This window comes from Lissotriton helveticus, chromosome 7, assembly GCF_964261635.1.
Source record: "Lissotriton helveticus chromosome 7, aLisHel1.1, whole genome shotgun sequence".
Taxonomy (NCBI): Eukaryota; Metazoa; Chordata; class Amphibia; order Caudata; family Salamandridae; genus Lissotriton; species Lissotriton helveticus.
Genome location: NC_136068.1, coordinates 173,330,718 through 173,345,577, shown reverse-complemented (window position 1 = coordinate 173,345,577; position 14,860 = coordinate 173,330,718). Strand labels below are relative to the sequence as shown.

At 45.9% G+C, this 14,860-nt stretch overlaps 1 protein-coding gene across 4 annotated transcripts in view; it reads right to left on the bottom strand.

Moving 5' to 3' along the window:
• ZMYND8 (zinc finger MYND-type containing 8) overlaps nt 1–14,860 on the bottom strand; it is a 432,560-nt gene that overhangs the window by 235,258 nt on the left and 182,442 nt on the right. For all 4 annotated transcript variants that reach the window (XM_078651871.1, XM_078651872.1, XM_078651873.1 and 1 more), the window contains one exon: nt 8,439–8,526. In XM_078651871.1, coding sequence (XP_078507997.1) covers nt 8,439–8,526 — 88 coding nt within the window. The remainder of the gene's footprint in view (nt 1–8,438; nt 8,527–14,860) is intronic.

The window sequence follows — 14,860 nt, the reverse complement described above, 5'->3', positions numbered from 1 at the left end:
ACCACACGATGTTTATGTAATGTTGACCGGCATACATGTGTACAAGAATATCTGCAATAAAAATATATTTTCACAAAAAAAAATCACCCCTTGCTTAGGTATAGTATTCCTATACCTACCATTATATATAGACACATATATACCTATAAGTCACTCCTATGGCAGGCCTTAACAATCCTAGAGGCAGAGTGCTTAGTTTTATGTGAGATGGTGCTCTAGCATGAGCTGAGCCTGTCTGCAGCTTTCGGAACCATGTCCTTATAGCTGTTCTATGATATAGCCATACCATATACTCTTAAGTGCATTATAATCCTCGCGGTTATTGCTAACTTTGGTTTGGCTTTATCAAAACATGTCGTGTAAGGTGTCATACGCTTTGGAATACTACCCCCTCGCCAGTTCTGGCGAGGGGGTAGCATTCCACCCTTCTAGAGGGAGAAGGCATGTTGTTCCTGTTAATCCCGGTTAAAGTTAACCAGAGCCTCAGCATCACAAAATGGATGCTGCTGCCACAGACACAAGTCTGACCTCCTGCTGCTGGGAGTCCTTCCAGTGAGGGAGGCTTGGACAACAGGTTTCCTGTCTTGGGAGTTCCTAGACCCACCCCAGACAGGCCATAGTGTATTGGGGCAGGGAGGGCTGAATGAAATGAGACACTGCCTGGGGCACACAAGGTGTCCCATGCATCGCCCGGTTCAAACCAGTTGCGGGGGCGCTCCAGCCCCAGCTCTGGCGCGAAACTGGACAAAGGGAAAGGGGTGTAACCACCCCCTTCCCTGGTCCCACCCATAGGAGGGACCTAGCAGGTAACCCAGCCCCTCAGATTAGTATATAGGTAGGATCTGAGTCAAGAGACTTTAGATTTATCCTGAACTGAAACTTGAAACGAAACTCTGGAACTTCGATATTCTATTGCAACTAGAAGACTGAAGAATCTCCCTTGTGGTCAAGGAGTGACCACCCTGTGCAAACAGGCACCATCCAGCGATCTGCGGTTTACTTTGTCGATGCTCCCGCCGGAGCCCGAGCACAGAGTCCGACAAGAGCCAGACTTCCAGACTTCTTTGACCCCGATCCACAGCCACAGCAAAGCTGAGACCCGTGGAGGCGACGAGAGACGTGGGACCGGCCATCTTGAATAACCTGCTCTTTGCCACTTGTGCAGCTTCTGAGGCACCCTCGAAGTTGTGCATTGGGGATTGAGAATCCCCAGACCCGAGCACCTTCTGCACCGACGCACAGCCCTCCACACTCCACGAGTGTCGCGTGGGGCCTGCTAGTGTTTTTGTGCTCGGCGCATCTGGCCGGTTACTTGCCCGTTGGCTAGTGGCCTCTGTGATGATGAACCTTTGAATCTGACCCGCCTGCCTGGTTGCTTCAGGTGGGCCCCTGCTTCCCTGCAAAGGAGAGGCCCCCTAGACCTTGCTGGTCTAACTCGAAGCGAATATTCGATTCCTGCATGGGTTGCATTTGCCAAGGCCAGTTGACTCCAATCCGGAAGCAGACGCCGCCAACAGCGAGATCCTTCGTGGGACAGTCCGTATCCAGCTCCTGGTCATCGTCGACGCCTCCTGGTCCACGTGGCTGCAGAGTCAAGCTTCACGACATCGCCTGGTTCCTTCCTGGTCACTGGCTAGTGACCCAGACTCTGTCCCCTCTGCTTTCAGGTACTCTTCATCCTCGATCCGTCCTTCGATCCAACCGGACCCTTCTCTCCTGGTTGCCTGCAGCATCTTTTCACAGGTCTCCATAGGATTCAGCGACGAAACCCGACACACTTTGACACCGATGCACCCGGCTCCTGTGGGTGAGGTAACGCGAGTACTCCGGTGCTCCTGTGGGTATTGACTATCCTAGTGTCCTAGTTTTCAGTAGCTTTCTCCTAGTCCATCCGGAAGTATCCTAAAAGAACTAGTTTCTAACTCTTACGTTCCCATTGTTTCCCTATGGTAACTCGTGTGTGTGAATAGACACTGCACACGCATCCCGTGGGCCTCCTCCTTCCTAACTCTTGTTAGCTCAGTGTAGCCCCAGCGATTCCCTAGGCCCTAGGCCTACTCCCTGTTCGTGACGTGGTTCTTATACCACTATTTTAGTATATGGTTTTACGTGCCCCTAGGGCTCTACTGTATATTGTGCAAGTTATTGTATGATAATTAAGTAACTTGTTATGAGCTTTGTCATCTGACCTCATAAAGAGTTCAGAGGGGTTGTGTTGGTAATAAATACATATATATTTTATATATAACCTGTGTGGTGTCCTTTCATTTAGTATTCAAGGGGTTACATATGGTAAAACAGCTTGCTTCACATGGTCTCTGAAGTTTTAGCCTAAGACTGCTTTGTCCATGCTACCTCTAGGATAGCTGGTCTATAAGGTTGACTTTACAACCATCACCATAAGGGTTGTTTGGACTGGTGCAAGGTGCTCACTAGAATAGTGAACATCATATACCAGGCCAAATTCTCACAGTGCTGTTGTGAGTCCGAATGGGAGTACCTTGAATTGATAGTGCTGACCGTCCAGTACAAATCTGAGATACTTTCTGTGAGCTGTTTGAATGGGAATGTGGAAAATGGTGTCCTTGAGATCTATAGTGGCAAGGAAGTCGTTTTGTAAAAGGAGAGGAAGGACCTGCTGGAGGGTGACCATATGGTTTTGTAAAAGGAGAGGAAGGACCTGCTGGAGGGTTACCATATGGAAGTGGTCTGATTGTATGTACAGGTTTAGTGGTCTGAGGTCTAGAATAGGCCTTAGAGAGCCGTGCTTTTTTGGGATAAGAAAGTACAGGGAGTAAACTCCCTTGTTTTGTTGATGCAGTGGAACGGGTTCTATTGCCTGAGCAGTAGCAAATGTTCTTGTGACATTGGACGCTGTTTGGGTGGTATGTTTGGGGGGTAGATGTTAGTTCAAGACAGTAACCTGCTTGAGTTATTTGTCACACCCACCTGTCTGATGTGATGTTGGTCCAGACAGGAAGGAATTATTGTAGTCTTCCCCCAACTGGAGTGGAATGTGGTGGGGGAAGTGGAGGAAAGTCATTGGGCTGGGGTGGAGGCAGAGCGGGAGTTGTTAGTTTTGCCTCTGCCTTTATTGTTGTTACCCCTATAACCCCCTCTTTGGAAGCCTCTACTGTAGGTGGATTGGGTAGGGGTTTTGTAAGAAGTAGAGCCTCTAGTGGTGCTTCTATAGGATGAGCGATGAAAAGAGCAACTGGGAGCTTGCGACTGCAAGGCTCCCATAGATTTAGCTGTGTCCGTATCATTTTTCATTTTTTCAAGGGATACGTCCAAATTAGGCCCAAATAAGTGTTGCTCATTGAAGGGTTGATTGAGTATGGCACTTTGTACTTCAGGTTTGAAACCTGAAATGCGTAGCCAGGCATGCCTACGCAAAAGGACACTGGTATTAATTGCCCTTGAAGCAGTATTTGCTGCATCTAGGGCACAACGAATAGAGGTATTGGAGATGGTTTTACCCTCTAGTATAAGTTCATTGGCCCTATTCTTGTACTTGTTAGGAAGGTGCTGCATTATGGATTCTAACTCGTCATAATGTGCCTTGTCGTACCTTGCTAATAGTGCCTGAGTATTAGCAATACGCCAAATGTTTGCTGCCTGTGACGTCGTTCGTTTGCCTGAGGCGTCTAGTTTAGACTCTTTATCTGGTGGGGAAGCCTCGCCTGATGTTTGGGAATTGGCTTTTTTGCGTGCGTTGGTGACTACAAGGGAGTCTAGTGGTGCAGGCTCTTTACTGTAGGCTGGGTCTGAGGGGGCAGCCTTATACTTCTTTTCAATTTGGAGGTTGATGATTCGAGCCCTAACTGGATCTTTGAAGTCCTCCGTCGCATGCTTCATGACCCCTTTAAGCATGGGTAAAATTGAGGTGGACCTTTGTGTGGTATCAAAGGTATCCATAAGGAGATCTTCCTCTACTGGGTCAGTATGTAGGTCAACTCCATGATATTGGGCGGCTCTATGGACAAGTTGGTCAAATCCCATAGTGTCCTCTGGTGGGGAAGACCTGGAGGGGTAGATGTCATCTTGTGGGATCTTAGGGACGTTTGGGGTACTATAATCATCCCAAGTGTCAAGTGAGCCAGGAGGACTAGGATTATCTAGTGGCTCATTATCTGCACCACCCCCTGTGTCATCAGAGGTGTTATCCCGGTCATCATCATCTTCTAATGGAGTAGGAGATGGTGTAGGGGAGTGATGTGGCAGGGGAGGAGGAGGTGGTGGTGGAGGAGGAGGAGGAGGAGGAGGAGGAGGTGGTGGTGGAGGAGGAGGAGGAGGAGGAGGAGGAGGAGGAGGAGGAGGAGGAGGAGGAGAAGGTATTCTTAGAGGAGAGGTTGCAATGTCCTTCTTAGAATGAGAAGCTGGTGCAGGTGTCTCTAATGGTCATTTTTTAGAACTAATAGTCAATTGACCAGTTTTGGGATCTTTAACAAGAGTTTTCTGTGTAGGATCTGGATGGAATAGTTCCTCTGTGGGAGGTTGATCCTTCGTTGCTGAGGTTTTTGGTTCCGTATGCTTTTTCGGCACCAAACCGGTAGCATCTTTTGGCTTATAAACATGTTCTTTCGTAGTGCCTTTTTCCGGTGGACCGTGTGGTTTTTTCGGCTCGGAAGCTTTTTTCGGCTTCAGTGTTTTTTTCGGCTCTGAAGCATGGGAGTCGGGTGCTTTCGGTGTCAATATCTTGCCCGGCTCAGAGTGTGGTTTTGGTGCCGAGGAGCCGGTGCCAGTCTTCGGCGCAGAGTGCTTAGATGTGGAAGCAGCTGGCATGGAGAAGGAAGAAGATGGCTTCTTTCTCGGTGCCGGAAAGTGTGTGCCAGCACCGGGGTAGGCTGACTCGAGCCCGAGTCGCCTAAAGGCTTATTAGTCTTCTTTGCCGAGCCCGAAAGCGGGGCATGGGAAGCAGTCTCTCCGTGTGCACCCGGGAGGGGGTCAGGGTCGACGTGTGTACTTACGACCCTCTGTGCCAGAGTGATGTTCTCAACGTCCGAGTCGTCGGCCTCAGAGTCGCTGTCGACGCCATGTTGTTGCTCCTGCTCTGGCACGTCGACGCCCTCTTGGAAAATGTTGTCCGGGATCAAAGATGACGCGCGAGCAATGGTTCTTTGAGCTCGTCGGTCCCGAAACGTCTTCTTGGAGCGGGACGAGGCACAAGCAGAACAGTCTCTGGCCTCGTGCTCCATTTAGAGGCAAAGGTTGCACACCTCATGTAGATCGGTGTGGGGAAAATTCGACCCACATTGAGAACACTTCTTAAATGGCGTCCTTTCCATGAGCCAGAGAGTAAGGCCCAGGTAGGCCCGATGGCCTTCGTCGACGACCGGAATCGAAGACTTCGAAGTCGTGAAGTGTCGCGTTGATGGGAAACGCGATCGAGACAATACCGTCGAACTGGGTGAGGATTGCGAGCCGAAGGAGAATCGGTTCCAAACCGGAGCGCAGGAAACACATCCGAGCCCGATGGCGGAAAAAACCAATCTAAGGATGGAGCCGATGCCGATGCCTATGCGCACGCGCACTATTGTCCAAAGGAGGAGTCGCCTATCTCGTGACTTCCAAAGACTTTTCAGGACAAAAACAACTGCAAACATCTGGGCCCAACACTAGGTGGCGATCTATGCACAGTGTGTAATCTGCATCTCATATGCCTCGAACACCTGCTTTCGGGTTGCTTCAGATCCTTAATCATAACAGCAGGGAACCTATATTATTGCTATCTACCAAATAATCCACCCCAACTTTCAGAGGGGCACATTAAACTTGATGAGGTTTGTGGTATAGCCAACAGAGCCATAGGTCATTGAACTGCGTTTCTGGCAGAATAAATACATTTAGAAGTATCAAACCATGAGACAGCCACTGACCCTTAATTTTTGCATCTATAAGAGTACTTGAATTACCACTATTGAATTATCATACATCATGTACATTCTTGTGCACCTGAGATACATATCATAACTTTACAAGCCGGGCATGCTTTTTTGTTTTTTATTACATTTCTGCCAAATGTTTTACATTTATAGAATGACCTTTTGGGTTGTTAACCATGTTTTTTGTAGGGCTATATGATGGTCACATTTTATATATAATTAGCTCTTGTTATAGCCCATCTCTTTTTCTGTCTATCCACTCAATATGCTTAAGACAATGTTCATTATGTCCCGATTCAGAACAGCTTTAGATTCTCATTATCACACAACTGTAGCTGCTACCCAGTGCGAGTTTGAACTTCCAATATACCGACAGACCTTTCAGAGTCTTGGATTTGTACTACTCTTCCTATATGTTTTCCTCAATGTAATCTCCAGAGACAAATTCTTACAAATTCTTTAAACATTAACTTAATTTATAAAAAATGTAAGGACAGAGTTTAGGTAAATTACGGACTGAGACATAATTCACTGTGTTAAATTAATTTTTATATTTTTCCTTTAGAGATTCTCATATCTTCAAGTCAAATCTACGGATTTCTTCCATAATGGTCATAGAATAAAAAAATAGGCAACCATATTATGCTGCTCCTCTTATTGGCTACACAACATAACAGCAAACTAGGTAATTGAACGTGATACTTTGTGTAACATATTCAACATTTCTTATGTTAATTTAATTTATCATGCGCACGAATCACCCCGAGAGGAGTATCTCAGCACAAACAGTCTGCGGATAACGGACTTGTAAACTTACAAACAAGAACAGCGCTGTTTTCAGTAATTTCTTAAATTTGGCATGGTCAGTGCACATGTGAACATGCAATGGCAGCTCATATAAAGCCAGCAATCGTTGATAAAATACCTTTCAATAACAGAAATTTCAATCTTACATTTTCAAATCAGGAATTCTCTTTTATCAATATGGGTGACTTGGAGGAAATGTCTATCAGTGAACCTTCTCTGAACAGCTTCTCTAGTTTTATTACTTTGATGGCCATTTTTATAAATGCATTCTACTGTTGGAAACAAATAGAGGCCTGATGTCTGTGTATCCTAATCAGCATATTTCTTAATTATTTCCATTCCTCTTCTCCGGAGTGCCTTGCTTTCAATGGCACCTTCCTGTGGGAATGATTAACCAATTATGTGGTACACACTGCTAAGATATGTAAAATAGGTTCTTTTTGGAAGCGTTCAACTGCTGATGGATTTAGAATTTCAGATGAACTCTCATGCAGGGATGTTTCTATTTCTGCACCTCCATCAAACTAAAGCTGCACTCGGTACATATCAAGAGGGTCACCTCATTACCACCCCAATTGTGTAACAATTCCTTAATCCACTACCTTGTGGAAAAGCTACTTCACTTAAGGTTCCATCCTCCACTTTCCTGGTCCCTACAACCAGGCTAAGACTGAAAGGCCCTTGCAGAGAGAAGTTCGTTTGGAATCTGGACAGTCTGGATCTCTGCAGAAGGGCATCATCTGCCACTTCGAGTTCAGTAACAAATGTCAGGTCTTCACTGCCACTGATCCCACATCGCCCATCTTCGGAGGTCTACTGACACATGCCACAGTTGCCAGATAGCTGGTAAATGAATGCTCCCACCATGTACCCAATCTGCCAGAGGGGGCTCAAGCTGTGGCCTCACGTCTACAACTGGTTTGAGCTCGCCATCACCATGCAGGCTTCCATGTGGTATCTTAGGAGTCTCCAAGGCATCCTACAGTGTTCGGGGACTATTAGTTACAGACATTGCGAATAGGATGAGAAGCTAAGCTAAAAAAATCTGCGGTCACCCTCCAACTAGTCAGTCACATCCCTTAAATCTAGCGAAGTCCATGTTCCAACTGTCCCCAACTTCTGAACTATTCATAAACATTTTCAGGTCAAAATGCACTTCACAACCATTCGAGTAAGGAGAATAGAGGCATAGGACACAGTACTTTTCACAACAAAAGTCACTTCATTGTATGTGTGACTGATAAGTGCTGACTGGTAAAGCTTGGCAGCCTACCTTTGAATACAATTTGGAGTACTCTCATATGGGTGCACATGAACAAGAAAATTAAATCAGATGAAAATAAAGGCATTATGAAAGGAAATGAAAGGCTTTTCCTACTGTGTATGATTCCAATTCCTGACTGATCAAATGTAATGGGTGTCATCCTTAATTTCTTTTCTGTTTTTGAGCATGTGTTTCAATAGAAATATCAAATGACAATAAAGCTTTCAAGAAAACTAGCCACAAAACATACTGAGCATGGAACAGATACATTAGATCTATATATCACAAAGAAACAAGCATGTGGGGGGGGGGGGGACCTGTAGTTTATGGTACGATACGATAAAGCTGAAAGTTTGATACCATCTTTGCATCTTATGTCGGAAGAATCACCACATTAATAGCCAGAGATATATATCTTGAGCAAACATATTTTTAGTCCCATTCATTTCACCATGCCCATTGACACAATGCAGCAAACTTACCACCATTATATATAATGCAGTTGTGCAAGATCCATTTGACATCAGCAAGGAAAGCTTCAGTGCAACCATACATTTTCTTTTTTACATTCTGATGAGAGAAAATATTTCAATATGTAAGAAAACAAGGAACATGCCTCTACCTCGAATCACATCTAGTGTTTAAGTGCCTATTCGGCTACAGTGCCATCTAAAGATTTAACAATGTGACCACCTAACTAACCTCTCCTCACTCTGTCGAGTACCATCATTTTCCTTGCCAACCTATTCCCTTCCTACTACCTGAACACTCTACACTAATTTTGAGTTTGCTTGTAACCCGTTAATTCTGCTTGCTATCCTCCAACAGCATTAACACTTACCTTCTGCACCTCAACCCATGCTAAGAAACCTACTAAGTTGCAAACGTTTTAGTTTCTTACCTAAGGTAACACTCTTTCAGTTTGACTATCTCACCACAGATGCCCCTGCTTTAGAATCATGTTGCTCCGCACAGGTTTCATGCTGCTCCAAAACTGACACAATGGAGCTGCATATTAGCACCTCACCCGCGTGTTGACATCAATTATTTTATTTATGCGTCTCCCAATATGGGTTCAGATCCCCGCTCCTTACATTCGTCATCCTTAAAACTCCATACGTTGGTGACAGGCAACTGGAAAATCATGTCCCCTCCAGGAATTACAACCTTCAAACCATTCCAAGACTGCAGGAAGCAGATTTCAGTCATGGAACCTCACAAAGTGTGCCTTTGGGGCCTTGGCCCCTGTCAAAACTCTAAGTTGTATAACATGTGTGCCCTTATGCACTGAAAGGTGATCCAGGACTCGGAGGCTAAGCTTTACACTGCCAAACATACGAAGGAGTTTCAGACAAAACTTGGGTCCCACTCAAAGTCCTGGGCCCGTGTTTCTCCAATTTATGTGAATGGCCCACTGCTGCTGTGAAAGATCTGCAGATGCCCTTGATTGAGAGAAAAACAAAAGTTTTCATAGAAATTCTTCAACCGAGGTCAATGTTGTAGTGCCCTTGCAACTATTTAAGGATGTCTTGACAGACAGATTGATAGCTACATAGCCCAATCCTCGCCTTGCCCTCCTGTCAGCCGGCCTATAACTTGGTGGCATAGGCTGGCACCAGGTGATATGGATTTCCTAACTAAGATCCCTAGACTGGGAGCCCTGCTGGTGAATAACTGCATATCCAGACTGGCATTTGGTGATATTCTGAAGGCGAATAATCTGAGGCTAAAAGTATCTGCCAGAAAGACTTGTGAGCAATTTATGATGTTTGACAAACAAAGGATACATTACATTATTTTTAACTTATTATCCTGTTTCGGTGTGAATTCATAAACAGTAGAATACCCTCCACTCATCAATACGATCTCAGGACAGATTTTTGGGGTACATATTTCAGCTCAATCTAGCACGTAATACCCACAGGAGGTAGAATGCCCTCTCTTGTATTTTTAATAAGAGTTAATTAGGCCAACTCAGTCATACCAAAACACATTTTAAGGAAAATACCACTGCACAGATTTATTCTATACTGGCAATACGACAATGGACACAAACATCTATAGATTGGAGTGCACATTCCCAGCATACCCCAAACCTCATTCCAACCCAAACTTCTTCAGTTAATAGCAGCCCACTACTATGAAGTGATAACCATTATGGCAGAGAAGCTCAGCCTAAAAGTAGTGACTGGTAGTTAAGATGTCCATCATTTCTGAGGCACCGCAGACAGGATCAGTCAAATCCAATGGTGCTAATGGCTCCAGAGCTTTAGGAGTCTACAATGAATAGGTTCTTCAATATCCAATTCCTTCAACTGGTGAGAAGGAGTACACAACCCACACTTTAGCCCTCATATCGCAAAAATATTCCCAGCTGTCATTGTATGGTGTCTCTGAACCAAGAGGAGACATAATGAGGCAGATTCCACTTAATCAGCAAAGCCTAAGAAAGAGTAGAAACATCTATGCTCTAACCAGAAAGATGTACCAGACGCCTGAGAAACGATGTAGGCTGCCTGTTTATCTGTTTTACAAGTGGCATTATGACGGTGTACTCCTTGAATCCATGGAGCATTTTATATCAAATGTTCCTTTGGAAAAGAAGGATTTTTAAGCCGGTAAGGAGTACCTCAGTTCATGAATAAAAAACTTTAAATCACTCTGTAAGGAGACCGTTACAGCTATGTCTTACATCTAAAACTCATCAGGATCTACACTTCAACTTATACCTATGGCATGAGCATGAATCTTTTAGTACTGTTCCAATCTACCTTCCTGGACACCTTGTATTACCATGTACTTTAAACCAGAAACAAACAAGAGAAAAGCTCATTACTGGTTTCTCCTCTCCAAGTTGCGACTGGAACAGACAATCTAGTTCTGACTGTCCTCCTTTCAATGACAAGCATCAGAAATGTTTAAAGGGGACAGACAGTAAATTAGTACTAATCGCAGAATTGCAAGCCTTAAAACCTATGAATGACAGTAGGACGCTGGCTCTGTATATGGTATGCCACTAGGTGGTTATACCATGCACAGAGTACAGAGATTACCCCTAAGTGTACAGGCTTCAATGTAAACCCAAAGTGCTCTATTAGTAGTAGTGTGGGTGAAAAGGCTTAGGCCCAACACAGAGAAGTGAAAGACATTGACCAATAAGGGACACAAAACTCAACAAGCTTTAAAAATGCAATAGATCGCGCCTTTGATGATTAAATTAAAGCCATTTGCTTTGCTAATGGTATTGTATAGCAAAGCAAATGGCTTTAACTTAATAAAAGGCAAGACCTATTGCATTTTTAGTGCTTGCTTCTTCTCCAGGAACCAATCACAAGTCTAGCATTCCATGCCAGACTACTAACTATTAAATCATCTAAAAGATTGACTCATGAACTATTAAAGCCAACCCTAAAATAAAGTAAAACACAGCAGGCAAAGTCCAAGGCTGAGAATATAAAAACTGGACCCCTTGCACAAATGTTGTTTCTGGTAATTTGCCCTACTAGGGGCATATCATTGTGCGACAAAATGTGCTGCATTTCCCTATGTGAATATGGAATACCACATTACTCAAGGTGCATCAAAAAGAGGGCATTCTCCTATCTGCATGGCATTAAGCCCCCACACTAGTTACCCCAAAGCCTGTGTTTATGCTAGGACAGTGGGAGCACAGGCAAAGAGGGCCTATGGGGGAGAGGCTGAACCAGCACCACCAGGGGGGTGACACACATTGAACGCCTGTCCTTCAGGGCAACCACAGAGTGCAGCGATGGTCACCGAAAATGCCCTGGATCCCTAACAGTGGTTAGAGTCAAAGGCCTCTTAATCCCTTGCACGCTGATGACGAGCTGGGCTCGTCATGAGGTAGCCTCCTGCTATGCTGATGACGAGCCCAGCTCGTCACGTAACATGCGGTTTCGCAAAAGTCAGCGTACGAGCGGAATTCTGCCCGCACGCATGCGGTTAAAATGTAAAAGAATAAAAATCCATGCACAGACACTCAAAGTCTGGCAGGAGCCATGATGTTAGTATATGCTAACGGGCAACCTGCTCCCAGGCCAGCCCTGAAGCCACCACCGCCCCCCCCCCCCCCACACACACACACACAATGACGGGAGGAGTTTGAGACATACCCTCATTTAAGGATCTTAATGGAACCATGCAAGCATCATCAGGGATCACGTGCACAAAGACAGGGAGCATGAGATTCTCCCTGTGGATCTCGGTGATCTGCGTGAGGTCAAGGTGGCTCTAAGCTTGTGGTGTTCAGCGTCTGGAGGCCCTCATTGGTAAATGTCCGCGCTTTATAAAATGTTTGATTGATTGATTGACTGTCGTGGTGGCCTTGCACATGCACCCAAGGATGCCTTGAAACCAGCACAGCTTGCCCCAGTCCCGGTCACTAAAAGATCTCTTCAGCACTTTAAACATCAAGGAAGGAGTAGTTTCTGTCCTGTAACTCCAGTTCTGTAGTAGGGGTATCTCTGTTATAGTCATAATCTAGTGAATAGTCTCGCCCATGTGCGTGGACCCCGGAGCAATCAAAAATAATCTCTTACAGTGTCGAAAAATGCAGAACTGCACAGACACTTAAGAGAGAATTTAAAGACGGATAATGCAGCCTAAAAAGGCTACACTGTCCAGTACTTCAACTAGAAATTCCACCACAAAAATCCACAAAACAGCAAAGCCTGTACAGATTTCCCTTGCTTTAAAAACAAAATTCCTCAGGAATGATAGAGAGAAGGACCTGGACAGACAAGCCCCATAGGCTGCCATTATGTGGCTCAGAACAGGATACTGTGCCTTTAAGAGAACTTTCCAGAACTTCACAGTATCCCAGAATGCACTGCAGGTCCCAGTTACTTTCAGTTCTTTTTGAAGGCGTAACACGCCAGACCTGTAGCAGTCCGTACATGAATATCTCTCTCCACCGGGGAGGAGGGCCGGCGCTTATGAATATAACAGAAATACCCCTACTACAGAACTGGAGTTACAGGACAGAAACTACTCCTTCTGTAGTAGGGGATCTCTGTGTATAGTCATAATCTAGTGAATAGAATGGCAAGCCCATCCCCACACCAAAGCGGCGGTGGAGAAACGAGAAATAACGCCACTATTGTGCGAACAGATTCCGCAGCGAAGCCTGCCCAACGTGAGCGTCTGCCCTGGCATCAGTGTCCAGGCGGTAATGCTTAGCAAAGGTATGGACCGACTTCCAAGTGGCCGCCTTGCAGATCTCTGCAATGGGAACATTACGAAGCAACGCTGTCGTTGCAGCTTTGCCTCTGGTGGAATGAGCCTTAGGTTTGCCCCCTTAGGTCTTATTAGCTTTGTAGTAACACAATTGTATGCAGGACACAATCCACCTCGAGATGGACTGTTTAGAGGTAGCAAGACCCGTCCTGACTGACCCATAATTGATGAACAATTGGTCTGACCTACGAATATCTTTGGTTTTATCCAGATAAAATTTCAGCACCCTCCTAACATCCAGGGAATGCAAAGACCTTTCTGCTGGAGATGAAGGATTCTGAAAGAACGTAGGTTAAGTTATAGTCTGGTTGATATGAAAATCAGAAATAACCTTGGGAAGAAACTTAGGGTGAGTACGCATAACAACCTTAGCAGCATGGAATACAGTATAAGGTTCTTGGCAACACAACGCCTGAATTTCACTCACCCTGCGGGCCGATGTAATGGCCACGAGGAACGCCGCCTTCCAGGACAGGTGCTGCAACGAAGCCTTATGAATAGGTTCAAAAGGCTCCTTCATCAACCTGGACAGCACCACATTCAAGTCCCATTAAGGCGAAGGAAGCCTGACAGGAGGGAACACTTTCTTCAAGCCTTCCAGAAAGTCTTTGATCACAGGGATCTGGAAGAAGGAAGTCTGTGAAGGGCATTTCCTGTAGGCAGTCAAAGCAGCCAGAAGCCAGTGCCAGATCGCCTGCGCCTCCTGCGACAGGGTGCAGGATCTCGAGCCCCCTGCTTGTTGAGGTAATACATCGTGGTCGTATTGTCCGTCTGTACAAGCAGAGAGTTGGTCCGGAAGGACGGATGAAAAGCCTTCAGCGCCAAGTGAACAGCTCTGAGTTCCAGGAAATTGATGTGGTACGTGGACTCCGTCGGGGACCACGTCCCTTGAATCTGTAGGTCTCTGGAGTGCGCTCCCCATCCCTGGAGAGAAGCATCCGTCACGATAGTCTGTGTGGGAATGTCCTTGTGGAAGGGATCCCCTCGGAGGAGATTCTCCGCCGAACACCACCACTTCAGAAACTGAAGAGCATGTAGAGACAGTCGTATTTTGTCGTCCCAAGATCCTCTCCTCTGATCCCACTGATCTTCTAAGCACTCCTGCAGCGGTCTCATGTGCAGCCGCGCATGTGGCGTCAGGAAGATACAAGAGGCCATCGATCCCAGCAGAGAAGACACCGTCCTCACTGTCGTAGATGGAGTGGACATGAGAGCCTGAGCCTTCCGAAGGAGTGATAATCGTCGCTCCTCCGAAGGAGACACGCTTGCTGACAACGTATTGATGGAAGCTCCCAAGTACTGAATGCACTGGACCGGAGTCGGGACAGACTTGGACATGTTGATGTGCAACCCCAGCTTGTTCAATAGAACGCACGTCTTCTGGAAGTGTGCTCGCGCTTCCGTGAAGGAGAAGGCCTTGATCAACCAATCGTCCAGGTACAGGTAGACAAACACCTTGTTCTTCCTCAGGTGTGCCGCTACCACTGCCATGCACGTCCTGGGCGCAGACTTCAGCCCGAACGGAAGTACCGTGTACTGATAGTGATTGGTGCCGACTTGAAATCGCAGGAACTTCCTGTGTTTGCGTGCAATGGGCACATGGAAGTATGCATCCTGTAGGTCTATGGCACACAGCCAGTCCCCCTGT